This window comes from Cyprinus carpio, chromosome A4 (assembly GCF_018340385.1).
Source record: "Cyprinus carpio isolate SPL01 chromosome A4, ASM1834038v1, whole genome shotgun sequence".
Taxonomy (NCBI): Eukaryota; Metazoa; Chordata; class Actinopteri; order Cypriniformes; family Cyprinidae; genus Cyprinus; species Cyprinus carpio.
Genome location: NC_056575.1, coordinates 17332674 through 17359366, shown reverse-complemented (window position 1 = coordinate 17359366; position 26693 = coordinate 17332674). Strand labels below are relative to the sequence as shown.

General features: G+C 36.3%; 1 protein-coding gene and 1 pseudogene across 1 annotated transcript; both read left to right on the top strand.

Annotated features, from left to right (window-relative positions):
* Positions 1–1766: 1766 nt before the first annotated feature.
* Positions 1767–6619, top strand: LOC122140333 (annotated as a pseudogene).
* A 50-nt stretch (positions 6620–6669) lies between these two features.
* On the top strand, positions 6670–22917 carry LOC122140337 (NACHT, LRR and PYD domains-containing protein 12-like; the record flags this gene model as incomplete). The annotated part of the gene is made up of 3 exons (XM_042743479.1): positions 6670–7352; positions 21270–21440; positions 22029–22917. Coding segments are annotated over 3 exons (1032 nt in total), but the record flags the coding sequence as incomplete, so codon positions are not given.
* Positions 22918–26693: the final 3776 nt, after the last annotated feature.

Sequence of the window (26693 nt, the reverse complement as noted above, 5' to 3'; positions counted from 1 at the left end):
ATCTTTCTATTGAACTAGATCTTCTTAGTGAACCGGTCGAACCAGTTCACCAAATCTATCTGAATCATTTGAAACGGTTTGCGTCTCTAGTACACACTAATCCACAAACAACTTAAGTTATTTGGTTTATAAATGTGCCTTACACTCCCTCTGACACGAAATAAACCAATATCCCGAGTTATTCAGTTACTCCTAACAGTACATAGACTGAACTGCTAAAAGAAAGCGATGATGCGATTATATGGAAAAATAATGTTTTTTTTTTAACCTTAAACCACATAAACACATTACATTACACCAAATACACAAAATAATGTTCTTTTTAGCAGCATCATATGACCCCTTTAAAGTGAATTTGATAATGATAAACTTGTAGTTGATTTGTTGCATACAGTAATTTAAATAATTAATTTTCTCTCTCTCTGTTTTAGTTCAGTTCATCAGAAGAGACCAGAAGCAGAGTCCAGCTGTGTGTCTATGAAGAGTGACTGGTCTATGGATCCACCAATGAAGTTTAACAGTGGAGATACACAGCCTGGTCTCAGGTATGATGTTTGTATAAAAATATTATTATAAAATGATATAAAGGGGTCATATGATGCAATTTCAATTTGTCCTTTCTCTTTGGAGGGTTACAACTCTTGGTGCATAAATGAGATCTGTAAAATTGCAAAGAATAAAAACTCAAATCCAAAGAGATATTCTTTATAAAAGCTAGGGGGCAACCACACCCTCCTAAAACGTCTCGACCTACCACGCCCCCACATCTCTACGTCACTATGTGGGAAGATTTGCATAATGCCGCCCAAATGTTCACGCAAAGAAAGAAGGCATAACGTCTCTCTGTTGCTGCAGCTGTTTTGAGAAGTAGAGTAGGCTTGATGTATGTTGTTTCTCAGATCCCAAATGCAGACATGATTTTATGATTACGCAGCGTGATACACAGTGCAACGCGTAAAAAGACAATATAAGTCATTATAATCAGTAATTATGTCCCCACTGGATGCAACAAATGCCTTGTTTGTAATGGGTTTTATTGGTTTTGTCTCGTCTAGTTAGTGATGTCCGGATTGCGAACAAATCTTTCTATTGAACTAGATCTTCTTAGTGAACCGGTCGAACCAGTTCACCAAATCTATCTGAATCATTTGAAACGGTTTGCGTCTCTAGTACACACTAATCCACAAATAACTTAAATTATTTGGTTTATAAATGTGCCTTACATAAGTTTAGAAATGTTGTGCATCCACTTATTATTAGTGTGACATTTTAGCATGCAAATGAAGGGGAAAACTTCCAAATATCGGACCTAAAAATCGGCAGCACATATCGGCCATCGGCTGACCCTGACCTCTACGATGCAATGCTTTCCATATAAAAACCCAAAAAAATCGATCTCTACTATGCACTAATCCACAAAAAACTTAAGTTATTTGGTTTATAAATGTGCCTTACACTCCCTCTGACGCGAAATAAACCAATATCCCGAGTTATTCATTTACTCCTAACCGTACATAGACTGAACTGCTAAAAGAAAGCGATGATGGGATTATATGGAAACAATTTTTTTTTTTAAACTTAAACCACATAAACACATTACATTACACCAAATACACAAAATAATGTTTTTTTTGGCAGCATCATATGACCCCTTTAAAGTGAATTTGATAATGATAAACTTGTAGTTGATTTGTTGCATACAGTAATTTAGATAATGAATTTTCTCTCTGTCTATTTTAGTTCAGTTCATCAGAAGAGACCAGAAGCAGAGTCCAGCTGTGTGTCTATGAAAAGTGACTGGTCTATGGATCCACCAATGAAGTTTAACAGTGGAGATACACAGCCTGGTCTCAGGTATAATGTTCGTATAAAAATATTATTATAAAATGATATAAAGGGGTCATATGATGCGATTTCAATTTGTCCTTTATCTTTGGAGTGTTACAAGCTCTTGGTGCATAAAGAAGATCTGTAAAATTGCAAAGAATAAAAACTCAAATCCAAAGAGATATTCTTTCTAAAAGTTAGGGGACAACCACACCCTCCTAAAACGTCTCGACCTACCACGGCCCCACATCTCTAAGTCACTAAGTGGGAAGATTTGCATAATGCCGCCCAAATGTTCACGCAAATAAAGAAGGCATAACGTCTCTCTGTTGCCGCAGCTGCCATGTTGTGGAGTTGCTGTGTGTTTCGTTGAAGTGAAACTTTGATTGGCCTTCCAAAAGAGGACATGACTAGAAATCAGTGGTTAAGTTGTATTTCAACACTGTTCCAGAACAGTCCAACCCAATATTCTGATGTGTGCTGTGCATTTTATGGAGGATGAGGACTGTTTCCTAAACCAGTGGGCTGCAATGCGTCTGTGGCACAACGGCTGTTTCTATAAAGTTAGGCAGTTTAAACTGCAAGGACAGTCTGGCGCTTCTGACTCACAGCCTGTAGGTACGTTTTTTTATATTTAAATAATTTGCCACTGATGATTCAAAAGCGAGTTTTGAGCAGTAGAGTAGGCTTGATTTTTGTTGTTTCTCAGATCACAAATGCAGACATGATTTTATGTTTATGCAGCGCGATATGCAATGCAACGCATAAAAAGACAATATAAGTCATTATAATCAGTAATTATGTCCCCACTGGATGCAACAAATGCCTTGTTTGTAATGGGTTTTATTGGTTTTGTCTCGTCTAGTGATGTCCGGATTGCGAACAAATTTTTCTATTGAACTGGATCTTCTTAGTGAACCGGTCTAACAAGTTCCCCAAATCTATCTGAATCATTTAAAACGGTTTGCATCTCTAGTACGCACTACTCCACAAATAACTTAAGTTATTTGGTTTATAAATGTGCCTTACACTCCCTCTGACGCGAAATAAACCAATATCCCGAATTATTCAGTTACACCTAACAGTACATTGACTGAACTGCTAAAAGAAAGTAATTATGGGATTATATGGAAAAATAATGTTTTTTTTTTTAACCTTAAACCACATAAACACATTACATTACACCAAATTCACCAAATAATGTTCTTTTTAGCAGCATCATATGACCCATTTAAAGTGAATTTGATAATGATAAACTTATAGTTGATTTGTTGCATACATTAATTTAAATAATGAACTTTCTCTCTCGCTATTTTAGTTCAGTTCATCAGAAGAGATCAGAAGCAGAGTCCGGCTGTGTGTCTATGAAGAGTGACTGGTCTATGGATCCACCAATGAAGTTTAACAGTGGAGATACACAGCCTGGTCTCAGGTATAATGTTCGTATAAAAATATTATTATAAAATGACATTTAATATGGACATATATTATCACAATTAAGTTCACAGTTTTTTTATAAACAGTATATGAAATGACTATAAAGTGCTCTTTAAAGGGGTCATATGATGCAATTTCAATTTGTCCTTTCTCTTTGGAGTGTTACAAGCTCTTGGTGCATAAAGAAGATCTGTAAAATTGCAAAGAATAAAAACTCAAATCCAAAGAGATATTCTTAATAAAAGTTACGGGTCAACCACACCCTCCTAAAACATCTCGACCTACCACGCCCCCACATCTCTAAGTCACTATGTGGGAAGATTTGCATAATGCCGCCCAAATGTTCACGCAAAGAAAGAAGGCGTAACGTCTCTCTGTTGCCGCAGGTGCCATGTTGTGGAGTCGCTGTGGGTTTCGTTGAAGTGAAACTTTGATTGGCCTTCCAAAAGAGGACATGACTAGAAATCATTGGTTAAGTTCTATTTCAACACTGATCCAGAACAGTCCAACCCAAATATTCCGATGTGTTCTGTGCATTTTATGGAGGATGAGGACTGTTTCCTGAACCAGTGGCCTGCAATGTGTCTGTGGCACAACGGCTGTCTCTATAAAGTTGGGCAGTTTAAACTTTGCAAGGACAGTCTGGCGCTTCTGACTCACAGCCTGTAGGTACGTTTTTTATATTTAAATAATTTGCCACTGATGATTCAAAAGCAAGTTTTGAGAAGTAGAGTAGGCTTGATGTATGTTGTTTCTCAGATCCCAAATGCAGACATGATTTTTTGATTAAGCAGCGTGATACGCAATGCAACGCGTAAAAAGACAATATAAGTCATTATAATCAGTAATTATGTCCCCACTGGATGCAACAAATGCCTTGTTTGTAATGGGTTTTATTGGTTTTGTCTCATCTAGTGATGTCCGGATTGCGAACAAATCTTTCTATTGAACTAGATCTTCTTAGTGAACCGGTCGAACCAGTTCACCAAATCTATCTGAATCATTTGAAACGGTTTGCGTCTCTAGTACACACTTATCCACAAACAACTTAAGTTATTTGGTTTATAAATGTGCCTTACACTCCCTCTGATGCGAAATAAACCAATATCCTGAGTTATTCAGTTACTACTAAACAGTACGTTGACTGAACTGCTAAAAGAAAGTAATTATGGGATTATATGGAAAAATAACGTTTTTTTTTTTTTTAACCTTAAACCACATAAACACATTACATTACACCAAATGCACCAAATAATGTTCTTTTTAGCAGCATCATATGACCCATTTAAAGTGAATTTGATAATGATAAACTTATAGTTGATTTGTTGCATACATTAATTTAAATAATGAACTTTCTCTCTCGCTATTTTAGTTCAGTTCATCAGAAGAGATCAGAAGCAGAGTCCGGCTGTGTGTCTATGAAGAGAGTGACTGGTCTATGGATACAAACACAGTACATAAAATCTGGAAAAACACATCCATAAAAAAGGTATAATGTTTGTATAAAAATATTATTATAAAATGACATTTAATATGGACATATATTATCACAATTAAGTTCACAGTTTTTTATAAACCGTATATGAAATTACTATAAAGTGCCCTTTAAAGGGGTCATATGATGCAATTTCAATTTTCCCTTTCTCTTTGGAGTGTTACAAGCTCTTGGTGCATAAAGAAGATCTGTAAAACTGCAAAGAATAAAAACTCAAATCTAAAGAGATATTCTTTATAAAAGTTAAGGGTCAACCACACCCTCCTAAAATGGCTCGTTCTACCACGCCCCGACATCTCTACATCACTATACACATAACAAAGATGGTATCAGTCAATCTGTATGTAGTTTTAATAATGTTAAAAAGTTGTAATATTTATGAATTTGATTATAAAATTGTCCATTTCGTTGGGAGTGCAGTGCACTTCTGAATGGCTGTGATTTTTGAGTGATTCTTTCATCACCCATCTTGTACGGAAAAAAAAATTGATAAACTAATACGCTGGAATCTTGTCGTGACACGTGTAGTTAGGACATGGTGTTAAAGTGAATTTAATAATGATAAACGAATAGTTGATTTGTTGCATACAGTCATTTAAATAATGAACTCTTTAGTTCAGTTCATCAGAAGAGATCAGAAGCAGAGTCCAGCTGTGTGTCCGTGAAGAGTGACAGGTCTATGATTGAGCCAATGAAGTTTAAGAGTGGAGATTCACAGCCTGATCTCAGGTATAACATTTCTGAAAGAGATATGATATTGAAGATATGATACAGAATATATAAGCATTGTGCTTACTAACTTTTTATTTTACAGACATGAAGTCCTCAACACATTTAGATCAAATCTGCTGAAGAAGTTTGCGTGTCTGTATGAGGGAAAAGTAATGCAGGGAAACCAACCCAACACTGCTGAATGAGATCTACACAGAGCTCTACATCACAGAGAGTGAGAGTGGAGAGATCAGTAATGAGCATGAGGTGAGACAGATTGAGACACAATCCAGGAGAGCAGCAACAGAGGACACAGCCATCAAATGCAGCAACATCTTTAGAGCTTTACCTGGGACAAGACAAAGCCATCAGAACTGTTCTGACAAAGTTAGTCGCTGGCATTGGAAAAACAGTCTCTGTTCAGAAGTTCATCCTGGACTGGGCTGAAGGGAAAGAGAATCAGGACATCCAGCTCATATTTCCACTTCCTTTCAGAGAAATCAACTTGATGAAGGACAAAACATTCAGTCTTTCAGATCTTCTTCATATCTTTTTCCCTGGAACTAAAGAAATGAAAATATCCAGTGATGAATATAAAGTGTTATTCATCTTTGATGGTCTGGATGAGTGTCGCCTGTCTCTGAACTTTAAGAGTGAAGTGAAACTGTGTAATATATCTGAATCAGCCTCAGTGGACGTGCTGCTGTTGAACCTCATTGTGGGGAATCTGTTCCCCTCTGCTCTCATCTGGATCACCTCCAGACCAGCAGCAGCTGATCTCATCCCCTCTGGGTGCGTCCATCGAGTGACAGAGGTACGAGGTTTCAATGAGCCACAGAAGGAGGAATACTTCAGGAAGAGAATCAGTGATCGGAGTATGGCCGACAGGATCATCTCACACCTGAAGTCATCAAGGAGCCTCTACATCATGTGCCACATCCCAGTGTTCTGCTGTATCTCAGCCGCTGTTCTGGAGAAGTTGTTGAGTCGTGCAGAGAGTGGAGAGATTCCCAAGACTCTCACTCAAATGTACACACACTTCCTGATCCTTCAGACCAACATCAAACATCAGAAGGACTATGAGAAGAACGTGACAGATAAAGACATGATCCTCAAAATGGGGAAACTGGCTTTCCAGCAGCTTGTGAAAGGAAAACCTTATCTTCTATGAGGAAGACCTGAGAGAGTGTGGCATTGATGTGACAGAAGCATCAGTGTACTCAGGATTGTGCACTCAGATTTTCAGAGAGGAGTTGGGCTTGTATCAGGGGAAAGTCTTCTGCTTTGTTCATCTGAGCATTCAGGAACATCTAGCAGCTCTATATGTGCACCTCTCCTTTACAATTGAGAACATCTATGTGTGTGGCCAAACCAAACAAAGTCTTCTTAACCAGAAGAAATATAATCCACTATCTGAGCTTCATCAGAGAGCTGTGAATGAGGCTTTACAGAGTAAGAATGGACATCTGGATCTTTTCCTGCGTTTTCTTCTGGGTCTCTCAATAGAGTCCAATCAGACTCTCTTAAGAAAACTACTGACACAGACAGGAAGCTGCTCCTACAGCATAAAGAATACATTTAAGTACATCAAACAGAAGATCGTGGAGAATCACTCTACAGAGAAATCCATCAATCTGTTTCACTGTCTGAATGAACTGGGTGATGATTCACTGATGCAGGAGATCCAAGATTATCTAAAATCTGGAAAAATAAGAAAAGCTAAACTATCCTCTTCACAGTGGTCAGCTCTGGTTTATGTGTTGCTGACATCAGAGCAGAAGATGGATGTGTTTGATCTGAAACAGTTTATTGGAGCACAACATACAGCAGATGAAGTTCTTCAGAATCTGTTACCTGTGGTTAAAGAATCCAGGTCAGTTCGGTAAGTAACACTGAAAACAATCACTCCACTGTCAAAACATGATCATATTTATGATTCTAGCATGTGCTTTCTTACCAAAGCAACACAATTGGTTAAATCTCAGAGAATCACATTTATGGCCATGAGCAGGAGAGGTGTGTGGGATACTCTTACTAAAGCAGCTGAGGAGGTTTTTGTGTGTCTGTGTGAGAGCTGATGATTGTAGAGCTCAGTGTGGAAGATGAAGATGAAGGATTGAATATGAGGGGATCAAAACTCAAAGCAAATAGATTTGGACTCATTGTCCTCTGTTTAAATTAATGTTTTATTGTCTGTATGAATAGTATTTCAATTTTCATATTCCTTTTCTAATTAATTAATAGATTTCATTCATTCTTTATTTAAAAGGGACGATGGCCCACATAACATTTTTTATGGCCCAGCTCTGGTCCACACAAACCCTTTTCCCTTGGCCCACATACTGCAAAGAATGACGGCCCTGGAGTGGCCCAGATTTGGATTAAAGACAAGGGCCACACATGGGCCATAACTGGCCTGAGTCTCAGCCAATTAAAGGGATAGTTTACCCAAAAATGAAAATTTTATGTTTATCTGCTTTGTTTCTTCAGTAGAACACAAATGATGATTTTTAACTCCAACCATTGCAGTCTGTCAGTCATATAATGCATGGCAACAAAATCTATGAGAGTAAAAAAAAAAAACATGCACAGATAAATCCAAATTAAACCCTGTGGCTCATGATGATACATTGATGTGTAAAGACACAAAACGATCGGTCTGTGCAAGAAACTGAACAGTATTTATATCCTTTTTTTTTTTTTTTTTTTACCTCTTATTCACGCAATGTCAGGACTGTTAGAACTCTTGTGAAAGCGCGTTCACAGCAGCAGGCGCGTGAGGCATCTTCTTCTTCTTCTTCTAGCTTTATGGCGGATCGCAGACTTATACGTGCATTATCGCCACCTATCTCTCAAGTGGACCATTGACACTCCTAATTGAGATTGTAGATAGAGTGTCAATGAAGAAGAAGATGCCTCATGCACCTGCTGCTGTGAATGCGCGTTCACAAGAGTTCTAAATAAATACTGTTTCTTAAAGTTTCTTGCACAGACCGATCGTTTTGTGTCTTTACTCATCAATGTATCATCATGAGCTGCAGGGTTTAATTTGGATTTGTCTGTGCATGTGTTTTTTTACTCTCGTAGATTTTGTTACCATTGCCATTGGAGTTAAAAATCATCATTTGTGTTTTACTGAAGAAACAAAGTCACCTACATCTTGGATGCCCTGGGGGTAATCAGATAAACATCAAATTTATATTTTTGAGTGAACAATCCCTTTAATAGCCCATAAGTGGCCCTGCATTGGGCCTGAATAGGATTTAGCATTGGTATTCTCAACCATAAGTAAATCAGAAGCCCCAAAACTGAGCCACACCTGAGCCTTGTCCCCGACCCAATACAGAATATTCATATTTTATATTACTGCATTGTGTATTTCTTTTACAGTAATTGCCATAATTTTGTGAAATGTTTTGGTAATTTAAACACAAAGTATACAAATAAAGTACATTTAACGGAATAGAAAATCATCATTAAAATCCACAAATCATGTAGCTGTACAATAAAAAATGTATTGCATTAAATAGCTTTTATTTTTTATAAAGAACAAATCAACCAAATCTATCTTATATGTAACGTATCGTAGGTATTATTACACAACATGTAACATTACTAGTACAAAAACGTTTTGCATAGTTGGAGAGATGCTGAAATGTACAATATTTACAAAGTACACTAAACATTTATACAGTATACAGTAGAAACGTAACAGACAGACAAGTGTAAAGCTAATCACAATAATTTATTTATAGACAGAAATATAAAAAGCAGTACCACGGTAGTCCAAATGATGACACACTGCAGACGCAGTTCTCTCAGGCAGAACATAATAGTTTAGTGTGAGGACCAGAGCATAATTCAAATTGTTAAATGCTGAAAATACTATCCCGATCCTCTCTGTAAAGGCACACATTTCTCATTCAAACACACATCACCGGAAATTTAACATGTCACAATCTGTGACGAAACCAGTGAGAGCCAATGAGCGTTTAATATCACTGCTGTAAAACATGTTGTAAAACTTCCTGAAATGGTACATTTTGAAACTATTACTATAGCTACAGTGAAAGGAGAGAAATATCACTGAATTTATATTTGGATCTGTTCCTCACACAAAGCATCACATGGATACTGAAGATTTGGATAAAATTAAAATACTTGTATTATCATTTTATTGAATGCTTGTGCATGACAGCATATTAATAAACTTATGTGCACCATGCTAAACGATAAATAAATATTGCATGATAATGGTTAAATTATCTCTCTCTCTCTCTTTCTCTTTTTCTCTCTCCCTCTCTCCCTCTCTCTGTAGGGATTCTAAGATTATTTGTACTGAGAATAATAATTTATAATTAAGTGCAGTTTAATGCAGTTTACTAATTTGCTTAATTTTGAAATAACTCATTCTGTTTTGACTTGCCATTTCAAAGATTAAGTTTAAACAATACTACACTTCACTGAACTTTCTGTGATAAATCAACATTTATCATGCAATAATTTATATCTTGTTGACCATGGGTCACATAATATGCTGTCAGGTCACAAGCCTGATTTGGTCCACATTTCTCCCACCAACATTCAGCCCTCATATTGTTTGCCGTGATCCACACTGTGCCATTATCGCCACACATGGCCCAGCTCTGGCTGAAAGGGTACATGCCATTGCCGACAGGAGGCCAGCAGTGCCAGCCTAAGGCCACATTCGGGCCAAGACCGTTTGTTATGTGGAGGGCAGTCAAAGACTGCCCCAGAATTAGCTACAGAGCTAGATTTCATCTGCTGTCCCTGAGCACCAGAGTATCAAAACACATTATGTAACAAAAACATCAATGTAGTACCACATACAATAGATTCCCCCAAATTTTAAAAGCAGATGAGAAGTATTATTCTCACACTTAGAAACCAAAAAGTTACTACAAAATATTCCCCCTATAAATATATACAAAACATCACCCTACAATAAAAAAATATAAAACATTTACGATTCCCAAAGTTATGTAAACATTTCAAGAGATAAGAATATTCAAGGATCACACACCTGACTCATCTTTAACCATATTTTCAAATGTAGCTTAAACTGTTCTAAGATAGGACACTGTCTAATATTAATTGGTATATTATTCCAATTATTAACATCTAACAGAAAAAGCTGAATGACCACTATCAGTAACTCTAAACTGTCCTGCACAATCTCTTCTTGACAAAGCTCTTGTTTGTCTTATATTTTCAGTTCATGAAGAAACAAATTCTTTCAAGGTTGAAGGTGCAAGGTTATTAACCATTTTGTACATTAAACAATTGCAGAACATAACAAAACTGTAAAAAGTAAACAAAAATATATTGAGTTTCTTTTCAAATACTTTTAAAGCATATTTATATAAAGCAGGGTTATTCATTTAAAGTTCCAAGAGGTCTTGTCTCTATATTTCCATCCCAGTCAAGGACCATAGATAGACAGACAGACAGACAGACAGACAGATAGATAGATAGATAAACAGACAGACAGACATAGATAGACAGACAGAGATAGACAGACAGAGATAGATAGATAGATAGATAGATAGATAGATAGATAGATAGATAGATAGATAGATAGCCACTGCCGCCGCCGCCGCCGCCGCCAACCGCGTCTGCAAAGTGCATTCACAGCTTCTGACCTCTGAGTGGCGCTTTAACCACAAGTTATCAAACAAGCGCATCAAAGCACATTTTCGCAAATAGCCGTCAGCTTTGCCTAGCTGATGTTTTACATTTGACAGCTGCAGTCGGGGAAAATGAAAGAAAAACACTGTAATTAAAATATTTGATATTCACAGATGAAAGTTTGGTACTTGTGAAGTTATGTGCAATTCAAGCAGGATAAATGTCAAGCCTGTGAGTCTGTGCTTATATTTTCTCTAGCTGCACAGTATTACACCATATTTTTGATTTGATACATTTAATAGGTGTGCAGTATTATTTATATAATATGAATTATGTGTTGTATTATTCTAAAGAAATTGTGGTTTACTTTGCATCGAAGCATTAAAAGTGGTCTATTTTAGGCTACATGGATTTATATGCAAAATGTCAATATTCTCACATATTAGGCCTATATTTTAATTTATATTTTAAAATTCCTTAAATAAAACAGCATGCATTTTTGTTATGCACTACTTTGTTATTCGTTACCTGTCCTTTATTTTGACAGATAACTTCTTGGGAAATACATATCTGTCTGTACACTGATTAAGAAATTGTTGCGTGTTTTATAAATGATTTTCCTTTTTTCAGTAAAAAACCTGAGGCACTGTATAATTTCGCACCCATTATTTAGGCCTAATTTAAAACAAGAAACAAATAAAATTAAACCTGCACGATTTACCTTAATCATTGAAAACTCTAAAGAATGGACTGATTAATAAAAGGTCTTCACGTATGAAACTCAAGTTCTCTCATTATAATCAACAAAATGCACACGATGTAAAAAAGAGCTTCATTAATTGACAACTTCAGTGATTTTAAAGGGAGCCTTCTTTACTTTCTTTCATATAATTTAAGTAAAGTAAAAAATAAAATAAATAAATTGCAGCCACATTTAAATGCAGGTGTGTAAAATATCAGAGTGAATGATTTGCACGGCGCGCATGATGCTGAGTGCGACGCGCAGCATTTATTCTTATTTGTCTACATATTTTATCTTCATTACAAATCTTATTTGGTTTTATTTTGGATAATTGCATGTAAAGATGATTTACTTTGTAATGCATATGCAAAATGTGAATTATTTTTCATATTCAAGTGTTTGTGCGAAAATTATTACTCTCGATTACTTTATTTTTTCCTGATAATGAATTAACTTAAAATTGGGGTGTCTCACATACATGAGAAATATATCTACAGAAAGCTTGAAATGTCTACTTTTAAACGAATAGATTCAAAACGAAAGCAGTTTGTAATCTGTGAAGGTTGCATTTCTCTTTAAAGGCTTGTCCATGTGGAGAGAGTCAGCACTGTAAATTTCATCTTGCAGCCAACAAGAAAACATTTGTTTATTAATAAATAATTAAAATGTCTCCTTTTTCACAATTATTAGGCTACTTCTGCCTGTGTCTTGTGGCAAACTTAATGCGTGTACTTGAGCGCGGAATATATTAAGGCTCATTATGGATTATAGATGTTAATTTAATATAAACCTGTGGTTAGTTGAATAATCACAAATGAACGACTAGTAAAAATCTTATGTGGGGGCAGACCTATTATATACCCTCTAGACATCTCTGTTAAAGTTTTTAAAGCACTTTATATGCGTTTGCATAAATTCTGCTTTCAAAATGGTCTGTAATGGAGAGATACCTTGACACTGATTTTTCCTCTGAAACACAAAAACGAAAATTTAAATAAAATTGATATTTTATGTTTTGAGAATGGCCAACCCTTCTCTGCAGATATTCTTGCTTCTGGTTTGTGCATTGTAAATACAACAAAAACAAACAATATATAAGTTTTTTTTTTTTCTTTTTTTTTTTTTTTTTTACCAAGAATGGACTGAAATGAGCCTAAGACTGTCCCACGTTTTGAAATTAACTCACTGTAAATTTTCTAATGATTTTTAAGGATGTTACAATGTTATATTATAATGTTATTGTTGTTTTACTTCCTCCTTTCATCTCCATTACAGTTCTTCTCTCAGTCGCTTTGGTGCGTTTTTTCACATCATCCCTAAAAATGTGCAAAATAATAAATGCGTTTCTCAGAACAATTTGTACAAACTGCAATATACAATAGATATGTTTCTAAAGCTAGTCAGTCACTAAAAATCCTTAGTACATCTCTCAAAAGTAAATATTCATGCCAACGATCATGTCAGTGCCATCAGAAATGATAAGTCATTGAGTCATTGTTCACGAACAAGCTCGTCAAAATGTTTAGGCATGTTGTCAATGTAACTGTGTACTTTGACAGTATTACCAGATGTAAACTTAGGCTCAGCTTGGATGACAGATACTGTATTGAAAATGCACAAGGCTGCACTTCTATGGCATATATCAATTTCAACAGAACCGTTTATATATTACTGTATGTGGGTTATTGATTGAAAGAGACAAAAGAGATTTTGTTTTTCACAGCTTTTACTAGTGCTACTTTATGAAAGAAAACAATAAAATAATTTACAGTAAGAAAAAGACAAGGGGCACTAAGGAAAATAAAAACTAAATTAGAAAGAAACACAGGAAACACCCCTAAGGCACAACTTTGCCCGCAGCACTGTTCTAGTGCTGTCTCTACACATCCAGACGTTCCTGTCTGTCGGCCCACACATATTCTCATCCACATCACACCGGATATTTTCCCTTCCAATGCAACATGGAAATAATCTTTTGGAATGCCTTATCCATCCTCTGCAGGCGTCTACTGTGATGTCCTCACATGCTGCATCCATTGCAGCCAGCAGGGTCATCTGTGTGTGTGGCTGACGATCGTACACCTTCCACCTCCATGCTGAAAAAAGAAACTCCTCAATTGGGTTAAGGAATGGTGAGAATAAAGTGGGGAGGAATTCTATGTGGCATCCTCGGGTGGGTCACAAACCATTGCCTTTATGATGTTTGATCGATGGAAACTCACATTATCACAAATGACCACATACTTTGGCAAATGCTCTATAAACAGACCCCTCTCATCATCAGGGATGAGAGCCCTGTAGAGAGTCTCTAAAAAGTAGAGTAGACAAAAGGGTCTGGCTGCAGACTTGCACTTGCACTCTCAGACTTGCATTCTCAGACTTGCACTCTCAGACTTGCACTCTCAGACACTTGCACTTCCGGTAGTGACATTACTTGCAGTCTTTATTTTATATTTTGTTCTATTATTTTTTTGTTTGAATCTCTCAACATTTTACAACAGCAGCCAGGTGTTGAAGACAAGAAAAAAGAAACTAAATTCCAATTCACTAACAACAACCACTATAAATCTCAGCTACCTGCGACGTCACTTGCAACCAACACAAATCGTGCATGTTGCCAATGGAGACAAGACGCTGTGGTGATTAAAAAGATTAAAACTAAATTAGTAACATCACATACAGGGGTCCTGCAAGAAAAAAAAAAAAACCCCGCAAAATCCGTGGCCACAAAACAGCAGAATATGAATGCAATGCGCAAAGTCTCTCATTAAGCGTTTTCCTCCCGTTGAAAACATAAACACTTAATATGGCTTATTAATGTATTAAGATGCTATTCAAATATCAAATTCAATATAGTTTATTAATATAACGAATAATGTATAAAACATGGCAAAACAGGCGCAAAACCATGGCATAATGTGGCATAATAATAGACTAAGAAGATAAAGAAGAAACTCAATATGCTCCTCTACATTATTAAAATATACATAAACAATATGTACAGGCAACCAGGTGAGCCCAGAATAAATGCAACATGCAAAGTTTCGCGTTAAGAGTTTTTCCATATAGAATAACTGTCTACAGCTTTTTTATTTCTTTGTCTTCGTCCATTAAAGTTATGCGTTTTATTTATAATGATTTTCTACGGGAGGAAATGAAACGCTTAACGAGAGACTTTGTGCATTGCGGTTCATATTCTGCTGTTATGTGGCCGCGGATTTGCAGGTCTTGTCTTTTTTCTTGCAGGACCCTGTACGTTACGGTACTAAATTAGTTTTAATCGTTTAATCACCACAGCGTCTTGTCTCCATTGGAAACACATACGATTTGTGTCGATTGCAAGTGACGTCGCAGGTAGCCGAGAGTGCAATTGACTTCGTAATTCTTTTTTCTTTTTTCTTGTCTTCATCACCTGGCTACTGTTGTAAAATGATGAGAGATTCAAACAAAAAGTAATCAATAAATAGAACAAAATAAAAAAGACGGATGTCACTAGCGAAAGCGCAAGTGTCTGAGACTGCAAGTCTGAGAATGCAAGTCTGAGAATGCAAGTCTGCAGCCAGACCCTTCTCAGAGTAGATGCTGGGTGTTGTATGGCCCTATAAGGGGGATATGGGTTAGGACGCCATGCTCCGAAATAGTAGCACACATGGTGATATTTCCTTCCCTTTGGCCTGGCAAATCCACAGTAGCTCTGTGATCGATGACATTCCAAGCCCACCTTCTGCATTTGGTCAGGTTGAAGCCTCATCCATGTATACAAAGTTTTGAGAGGGTTCACTTGATTCCAACCCATTATACGCTTTATCCCAGAACACACAGTTGAATTTGTTTTGGTAAGGAAGAGTGACATAAATTTACATATATTGCATGTTCCTTCCACAGCAATAGAAATGTGTGCAGTTTATGCTTACTGTACTATGTATCACTATAAAATGTTGCTTTAAAGTACTTACATAGATGTATGTTTTACCTGTACATACTGGTACCATAGCTCCTTAACTTTGTCCTCATTCCTTTGGAATGGTACACGGTACAGCGGTTTCATACTCATCTGGTTTCTATGCAGCACCCTGTCGATGGTTGCGATGCTAACCTTATGTATGTTTTCAAAGACATTGCTGTCTTCTATAATGGTCCTTTGTATTTCCTGAGTCTCATAGCATTGTTTGCTCGGACCATGGTGCAAATAGCCTCCTCCTGTTGAGGTGTGAAAAGGCGTCCTCTGCCACCGGTTTGAGGTAATCTTGCAGTCCTATGTGGGGACAAATGCAGTGATGCATCGCACACTTTCACATAGACAAAAATTATGCGAACACATTTTACTATAAAACATACAGGTGGGTGCATGTAAGGTGCAGTATGTATCTGTATAGAGTATATTTCTGTATGCTGTAAAATACAAGTGGACTACTGCAATATGAAGCATTATAGGAAGCATACAGCATACTGCTTATATACAGTAACAGTGCATTGTACATTGGTGGACATACCTGTTCTCTCTTCGAAACATTTGAACTATTGAGGACACGGTTGATCCCCCAATATTCAGCTTAGCCATAGTAAGGCCATGATTGACAACATGGTCTACAATAGTGGCCCTTATGTCATCAGATATGCGCCTATGTCCTCTTCTGCCTCTTCCTCTGTTTTGCCTTCCACCACGTATCCTTGCTCCTCTTCTTTCCTCCTCTTGGCTGTTGACCCTGTTTGTTTCCTGGTCCATCCATTATTGGAAAATTGCAACTCTGGGTTGTGGTCTGTCTATATATGCTTCCCAATTGATTGTTCATGAGATGCACCTTTGAGCAATTTAGACAACTGGTTGATTGTTGGTTGAACTAACACTTTACATTCCTTGAATGAAGGTCAATTTCACCTGCACGATTCATCAATTCACGTTTTTGTACAAAAGGTCTAATAGAAATGTGTAAAACTATGCTTGACAGTTTATGACAAATAGTTCAACAATTTTGCATGTAATGGCTTATGCAAGGAACTAATGCCTAGATATTTTGAGGGGTAAGACTATTCAACAGAGAACCATTTACTATATTTTGATCAACATGACATGAGCAATTGAAAATGTGGAAAAAAGCTGACACTTGTACATTATCAATTGCAATATGTACAAAAGCAATTGCAATTTGTTCAAAGGAATAAGAAATTGCTTTAATGATGTGAGCAAGTGACTAGATGATTTGGAATTTGTACAAGTAGTATCAAGAATTGCACTTTGGATCTAAGAAATGCACCAAAGCGACTGAGAAAAACTGTAACAAACCAACATTTTACAATTACATTCAGTTCGCAATCCATCCCTTTGCGCCACCTGGCGGTAGTTTCACGAATGATTTTAACATGCAACTGACTTGCAGTTAATGTCTCAGCCCTGTGGCGGCGGTACACACAGCAGTATTACCCGTTCTGGTTGTCTACCTACTGTAGACGGTTTTCTCTTTTGTTTTTTTGTTTTTTTTTATCAGCCATCTCTATCTTTCTGTCACTCAGTTTGCTAATGTCAGTCCTGTGCACTAAACGCTCTCTCCTCCACATCATGATTAGACATGCCCCTTACTGCTGATTGGCTACAAGTTTGTTTTGCTAGTCGGCCTGAATCAGTTTTCTAAAGTATTTTTTAAAAATCGCTTACCCCACCTTCAATTTTGACCAATTAATACCATCAGTTAAACAATTAAAAAAGTAATTCATAGAAATATGCTACACATACCAGTCAACTGCATTTTTGAGAGAAAAAAAAGACAAATCACATACTATAAGTTAAATTCAGATAATAATATAGCGCATGTAAAATACCGGTAAATAAACCGAAACATTTACAAACATTATAAACACTATAAACATATAACCAGGGATTTTATTTCCATTTATGACGATATTCAGAGTAGAACAAGAATGAATAATGTAAGCAGCTAAATTATAGCATTAAAGGATTATGTTGGCATGCATTATAAACAAAGCCATATAAACATCTAGCCAAAACAAATTTATATAATGAAACTAAAACACCATTGGGTCTTTCTCATTCAGCACAAATCCAAAATACTCTGTCATTTTTAGTTGTACAGATAAGAGTAAACATAATTTGAAATGGTGAAGGGTCTACTTGTATTTGGGTACCCTGACAATAAAAATAAAACATTTTGTTTTTGTTAAATAAAGAAAACGATTGAAGTCACCACTCATTAATATTGATAAATGCCAAGTTTTGTGTGGAAATGACCATACATCCAGTTCTCTGTCATATATTTGTTTCGTAAATGAGGGCCATTATGTAATCTGAGCTGTGGTCATTTAACACCATTAACAACATTTAACAACAACATTGTAATCCTTTCATTTTTAAAATTTGACGTGTGTGCTGCTGCGCATCCCTATGTGTGTAATAAGTAGAGTGTATCTGCGTTATTCACCCACCTATAGGCGCATATTACTAACGTGCTCTTTAATTAAAAAAAAAAAAAAAAGAAACAGTATTGCAGCATTGACTTTAAACCAGGTTTAATTTGGTCAATGGCACACACAAATTCACCCAAATCAAAAATAGCAATGCACCAACAATGTGCCTAAACACACCTCGTTTTCAGACCAGCACGCCCATGAAAATACAAATGGGCACAAATGCATTTGCTATTTAAACAACATGGCGCAGGATGTGAAAATGATAACTGCGTTGGGCTGAAACTAGCAAAAAAAAACAAAAAAAAAAACACTTGCATTGCACCTGGTGCCGCATTGCGCCGGGTGTATGATAGGACCCCAGGGTGTTTACTGTGATGTACTCATGTTTTATCTATTTTATTGTTCTAAATTGTATCACGAGTTAAGGAAACTTCTACCTAAAATATTGGTAAACTGCCCTGATTTGGTGTTGTCAGCTTAATGTTCTGATTCTGTTCTGGGACTCTTATATTGAAGTTCTTTCCTTCCTTTCTGAGTTCTAGTTTACTGTGTTTATTTTTCTGTGTCCTTTGTTTCCTTAAGTATGATCTCATTTGTTTCTTTGGTAACTAATTAGTTTGTTTAACCCTCTGGAGCCGACTAACGCTAATATGCGTTTTGAGACATCTTCTCCTGATAACACCAAAAAGAACTTAAATTACACTTTCAGTTTTGATCGTACAGATAAGAGCTATACATCAATTGAATCTGTAAAGGGTCTAATTTTATTTGTATACACACATAATAACAACAAAACTTTGTGCATGTATAAAATAAAGAAAACAAACAGGGTATCACGACACCTAGGCAGGATGCAAATGCAAAGTTATTTATTGACATATGCAGAAGGTCAGACAAAGACAACAATGGCGTCCAAACACCGGAGGGGAGGGGTGACGATCTCAAGCTCTGATGGTGGGTGACGCAGGGACCTCGGTAGACAACCAGTGAAGATCCTCAGTGATCCGGTGCTGTAAATCCTAGTGCAGGTGCTCGTGATTCCGGTGCTGAGTGCAGGACGATACGACGAAGAACAAGGGGGAATCCATGATCCAAACACAGCCAGGGGAACAGAACGGAACACAGGGAAGAACCACAACGATCTGACAACATGAGACACCAGTTACTGCACCTAAATAATCCACATACAATGAGAAGCAGGTGGTGCTGTTAATCAGGCGTGATCAGAGACCACGCCCACAGACACACACCTGCACACCAAACAAGCCGAGAGAGAGACAGCTAATTCATGAACCGTGACACAGGGTGTGCTGTCTGCAGCCTTGGTCTGTGGTGATCTTCATTTAGAAACGCGTCATTAAAATGAACTGTAACTCAGCAAATACTCAACACAGATACATGAGAGATAATGTAATCCATATGAAACCAACGTGATGTCCAGTCTTTCACGTCTCCCTTCATTATATCCAATACGACCACTCAGAAAAGACTTGCTTTTACAAATAAGAAAGAATTCACCTCAAGAAGTTTTGGATTACCTTTGGATTATTGATGCAGCGGATTATTTTTTAGTATCCTACTTGTATTAGTTTCTACATAACCTGAACACATTTACTAGTTAGACTTTTTTCAAACTATAATTCCTAACTAAATGTATAATCAAGTGAAACATTCTAAAGTTTCATTCACAGCATCTAAATGTCTCACCATGCCAGGATGTTTTTTTTTATGTTATATAACATAAACAGGAATAAGATATATAAATATATATATATATATATATATATATATATATATATATATATATATATATATATATATATTGGTTGCTAGCCTAATGTTAGTAAGAATGGTTAGACAAAACTTTACTGAGATAGGCTATTCTCTGTTCACGAATATAGCCACATATGTTTATAACTATATATATTGTATAGGCCTACAAAGCATGCTTGTGTTTATGAATGTAACTAAGCTTCTGTTCATAAATATCTACTCTGGTATAAGTATTTTGAATGTGTTATACCCGGGATCCTCTGAGGTGTAAATGTATCAAGTAAGCTGTAAATATCACTGATAATATGTGTGCTATGTGGTAATTGTGTTTTTTTTTTCTATAAATTAGTACTAGTATCAGTGACCATCACAATAATGTTAATGTAGTTTAAAAAAAAAATTATCCTCAGAGTCTTTCTTGTAACTCTTCTCTCTCAGTCACACACCTGGCTGAAAGGCTCATTATGCAGCTCATTATGCAGGCCTTTGTATTCTCAGGTGTGAATCACAGCATTATGCATGATAGTTGACGCCTTCTCGCATATACCTTTCCTACAGAAAAAAGTGTCTTAAATTTTTTTTTATCAATATATTGTTTTCTGTGAGCGAGTAATCAAGATGATATTCACATCATTTTGAAGCAAAAACTCTAGGCTTCAAAATCTGTTCTCAAAAGTCTTGTCAACAAATGTCTTCTAGGTGTTTTATTGTCTTATTTTAGTGACTTCAAAATTTTCGTTTTTCACTAACTAAGCATAAACGTCGCTTTCTCAAAAACACAATCATGTACATACATGCTGCTCACTTATTATTGAAGCCCAGTTTGTGCTGATTACAGTGTTATTAGACTTAAGCCATTTATATGTTTATAAGCAACTGAAAAAAACACAAATATCAGGGCATGTCAAAACTTATCTAGGCCCCCAAAACACCCTTGGGCCCCAGAGGGTTAACTAATCCACTCTTCCCTGCCAGCCTCACCATGAGACGTGTTTTATGAAGAGCTGAATTACTGAAACATACATTTAAATGAATCTAAAGGAAGCCATTTAAAATTTTATAGCCTTAAATTCTTTCTTATAGCTAAAACCTTACTTTTCCTTCAACTGTTTCACTACAGTAAAAGGTTGTTTACAAGTCATCCGTGCTTCAGATCATAAACCCTACCAGATAGACACATTAAAATCGCTGACAGTTTTGTTCTCCATGCAGGGTATATGGGTGTAATCACACTTATCAGTTCTGTGAGAGTTTGACTTCAGCTTTACAATCCTCAAACTCTGTCCTGAGAGACCTGGACCTGAGTAACAGTGACCTGAAGGATTCAGGAGTGAAGCTGCTTGATGGACTGAGGAGTCCAAACTGTCAGCTGCAGATACTGAGGTTAGAGTTTGATATACTTGATTTATTTTTTTGTATTACATTAATTCAGTGGTTCTCAATTCCAGTCATCGCGCCCCCCTGCTCTGCACATTTTGTATGTCTCTCTTTGTTAAAACACCTGATTCAGATAATCAGCTCCATGCATGAACTGTGTTTCCATTGACATGGTCCCTACACAGTGTTCATTGCTCCCTACTCCCTGAGCAGGGGAAATCTGTTGAAGTTTACTTCACTTCGGAACATTTATTCATGGATTTGCGCTGCATAATGTCTTCATACACGGAAAAGTGTGACATCATATACCTTTGTAAATAAATACAATTTCAATTCATGTCTCACACTTCTATGCACTTTTAATGGAACATATACATTCGCTTTGAGCTGGAATCATGGAGGAATATCCTGTGATGTCCACTTCGCAGGGCACTTACGTTCGAATAGAACAAACATCTGAAGCGATAAGAGAAAAAAAAAAAATAAGAACAGCAGGACGCAACAACTACAATAAATAACAACTGCATCAATAACTAATAATAACAACACTAATAATTATTTTGTATCCAATTACTTTGTTTTTCTCTTTTTCAGACTTTCCATATGTAATCTCACTGCTCAATTTTGTGAGAGTTTGTCTTTAGCTTTACAATCATCAAACTCCCATCTGAGAGAGCTGGATCTGAGTAACAATGACCTGCAGGATTCAGGATTGAAGCTGCTTTCTGATGGACTGAAGAGTCCAAACTGTCAGCTTGAGATACTGAGGTAAATGTTTTTTGATCAAATAAATAAAAATGTTTAGTGTGATCATCAAATTTAAGCTTGTGATGTAATTTTATGAACATACAGTGCAACACTATGTTCATTTTAAGTTAACAACTTTATTAATCCCACAAGGGGCAATTAAAGTTGGGTAGCAGCATCATATAACAACTTAATACAAACATAAGGTATCACCTAGGCAAAACAAAGAGATAAATAAGTAAAAACACAACCCAACATGCTTCATAATAAATTCCATACATAACAATATGGGGAAAAAAAGAAAAAAACCTTATAGCCTCTGGAACAAAAAGTGAATTTATATCTATTAGATGAACATTTAATGCTTCTGAATCTTCTTCCAGAGGGCAATTCTTTAAAGTAAACCTTCAAGGGGTGAGAGTCATCTCAGAGTTTTCCTTAACATTTGTTGATTGTAGAATTCTGCTAGACTCCGCAAAGGCAGACCAATAATTTTTGAGCAAGTCTTAACTAAGGTCTGCAAATGATTCTTATTCCTAAGGGAGAGTAAAGAGTACAGCATAAAAAAGGAAATCTCAAGTTACTCTCAATAAAAGTAGTATAAAAAGTTCTCAGGTAAGGTTTTTTTTTATTTTTTATTATTATTTTTTTTCGTACACAGAAAGAGTTCAATTTCCTAAGAGTGTACATTCTTTGATTTGCTTTCTTAATAATGGCCTCTATGTTCTGCTGGAACTTTATAGTAGTATCAAAAATAGTCCCAAGATAATTGTACTCATGAACCCTTTCAACTTAGTTTCCATAAAAATACACAGGTTTCACTTTTGATGCATTTTTCCTAAATCAATTGTAGTAATATTCAGTTGTAGTTCAGCTTCTTTGCACCATTCAGAGAACTCATTGTGATCATTACTGTCATCACATTCTACACTTGTTAACAAAGATAGACAAACTGTCATCAGCATATTTAACTACACTGCAGAGGAAAAATCAACAAAATCAACAAACAGTATTTTAGCAAATGTGCCTCCATTCTCTAAATGTTGATGTATGGTATTTAGGAGGAAAAGCTTAGCATCATCCACACCTCTTTTAGTGCAATATGCACACTGTAAAGAATCTAACTTATTACCCGTAACTGTGATAAGCTGTGACTTAACTTCCCTCTCTATGTCTTTCATAGCTAAAGAAGTTAATGCAATGGGCCAAAAATTGTTAAAAAAATGTGACTTCTCTCATTTAGGAATATGTATTATGTTAGACATTTTCAATAAGCAAGGAACTACAGCTTGATCCAAGGATGCCTGAAACAGTGAGTGAAACACAACACTGAGCTGCTCTGCACAGTGTTTGTTTTCTCCCACAGATGTTGTCTGGACCAGGCACTTTGTTAACAGGTGTAGCTTTCAGTTGCTTCATTACATTAGAAAGATGCAAATTTAAAGTTGCAGAAGGGCTAAATTTTTGTTTAAAATCAACAGGAACAGCACTTGTATCATGCTTCTCAAAACTTGTAAAAAACTAATTCAGGTCATTGACCAATAAATTACCATCAACGTCCTTATTTCCCACCATTCCTTGCTTTGGTATACTAACATCCGCCATGATATTAATCCCATCCCAGACAGCCCTCATATCACCTTGAACAAATTTATTTTCTATTTTGTTTTTGTAATTTAGTTTAGCACACCTGATTGTTCTTTTAACCTCCTTATTGATCATTCTTTTCTCCTCATTGGACCCTGATAAAAATACTCTTTTCTTCATATTAGGAATATTTTAAGCTCTTTTGTTACCCACGGTTTGTTGTTTGGAAACACAGTAAAACTTTTAGTGGGTATAATTGACGCAACACAAAAAAAATATTTTATTTTATTTTTATATATTAATTTATTTAAATTAATGTTAAAATAAATTAATTTTAGGAGAGTCTGGAAATTTGGAGTCTAGTTTGTTCAAAGTTTTTATCAGCACATCTGAGGCTATGTCCAATTTTGCTCGAGGATGAATATACACAACAAGCAAGTAAAGTTGGGGAAACTCACATGATAGATAAAAAGGGCGAGCGGAAAGAACAAGCAATTAAATTCCGGAAGAGCATATTTTGTCCCACACAATCACATTGTTGGACCAGCTCTCCTTAATGTACACACAAACACCACCACCACCATGCCTTTTCCCCTGTAGCCTCTTTATCTCTGTCCAACCATATAGGACCAGAGTATCCACTTAGCCATAGATAGTTATCAGTGACCGAGTCATCTAACCATGTTTCTGTTAGCACCACCATCTGCGAGTTTCTGTACTCGTGAAGGAAGGCTACATTCCCTTGCAACTCATCCATCTTGTGTCAGAGGGAACACACGTTACTCAGTATAATATTGGGCAGCGGGGTAAGTCTGTGATACGCTTTCAACCTGCTCTTAACTCTTCCACGCTTACCCCTTTTCCTTTTAGTCCTCCTCACCATAGACTGGGTGAGGAGGACTAAAATCCACTATAGCTCTGCTGTACAATACCGCAGGTAGTTCTCTGCAATTTCACAGGGATGTCACACACTGGGTCCGCAGAACCGGCAGCTGAGCGCAGGCTCAGGATGTATTCCCTGTAGAGCACTGTGGTGTTAGCTTGCCCGGCAGAAAGAGCACGCCCCTCTATGGGATGAAATTAGACTCAAAATGATTAATACTCAAAATGATTAATAGCTGCACGCACAATTATCCATGTACTGCATAAATTTTATACATGTATCTTACAACCACAAACAAATACCTTTCGATTTGAGTCTGTGGAATTCAGGATTTAATGATTGTGCAGCGATTTGTACAAATACAGATATGTTTGCGAATAAAATTGTTCTGTTCTGCATTAATATACGATAAATTGCTCATGCAAAAAGGAATCCATGCATATGTGGATCGGTTGACACGCGTGCATTAATTGACATTTAGTTAATTGACGTTTGCCCCCCCCCACACACAACTACCAACGAACCCAGTGCAATTCATTAATGTGTACATGATTTTAAAAATTTGCAAATGTGCGTCACTACACTGAAACAAATGCTTTTCAACTGGTGTCTGCAAAGTTAAGAATTACATTAATGTCCAACATTTTGTTCAAATAGAGACATATTTGTAAATACAAATGTTATAGTTTGTATTAAAATATCATAATTTGTGCATGTAGTTATTAAAATGTGCATTTGTGGACCAGTTCTAAGTTGATTCTATTTGATTTATTTGGATTTTGAGACTTTCGTTCTGCCCTTTTAGCCTTGCCCAATCCACACACACAGCTTGTGCTGCACACGCAATTGAGCCAAAACAACCAGCGACCACTGGATGGCACTAGCCCCACTCACATGTGCGTATTCCATTGTGTACAGTGTTATGAATGTTACATTGTGTTGTCTTTGTTTCTTTTTGGTTTGGCTATTCTCTTCTGCATGTAGAAATACAATAAATATGTTTTATTGAACTTGTTCTAACTTAACTTGTCTTAAGGCACAGAATAGCTTATATTAATTTTGTCAAACAAGAACTTTGTGACGGTACCTTGTTTTTTCCTTCTTTCTATAATTCAACGGCACGTTGTCAGTTATTTCTTCCTTGTAGGCTATTATTATTGTTATTATTATTATACAAAGATGAAGTAGACGAAGCTGATTAGCCATCTCCGCACTGCAGTATGTGAGAAATGCACCTTTCATATAGGACTACAGCATTGCATACGCTGCAGCCCTTTCATTATCAGAATAAAATACAGTCAACCAAACATATAGATACACTGGTTAATTAAAAACAGCCCCTAGTACAATCCGTGCCGTTTAGCCTGAGCTCGGGCCAAGCACATAGACTATTTGCTCATGTGAAGAGGACAATTTTTCATGTGAAGAAGACCAACCATTTATTTATTTATTTTGTTTGTGTTTGTTTGTTTCTTTGAAAGCAGGTTAAGTATAAAGCCTGGTTTACATAGGCCTAATAAATAATAGTCTGTAGCATTCAAATTCATATAGCTAACATTGTGAATATGGAAACATTTGGATTTGTGCCAAATCAGAGAGTAAGGAAGAGGATTATAGGGCTAAACAACAACAACAAAAAATCTCCAGAATAAAGTAATTAGCCTATAATGTGAGATTAAACTCATTAAATATCCAGAAAAATTTAGAAATAGAATATTGATAATAAAAATAATTAAATATAGAGAATAAAGTCATTCATCAATCAACTTCATCTTTGTAGCCAACACTGACTCAGAAAACAGTTTAGTAATAAGTAGCCTATATAAAATATGTTCTAGCTATTTATGCGATCCGCTTGAGCACTTAATAGGCTAAATAATATAAAAAAATATTAAAGTGTAATCAATGATAAGTTAGTTAAATTAAGTTAGTTTAAGTTAATTCAATAATTTAATTAAATATAAACATGTGATTGCTGATGGCTGACTTGTTCGTTGGTAGTTTTGTGGTTGTGGGACGTGAAATGCTGTAAACTGCGAAGA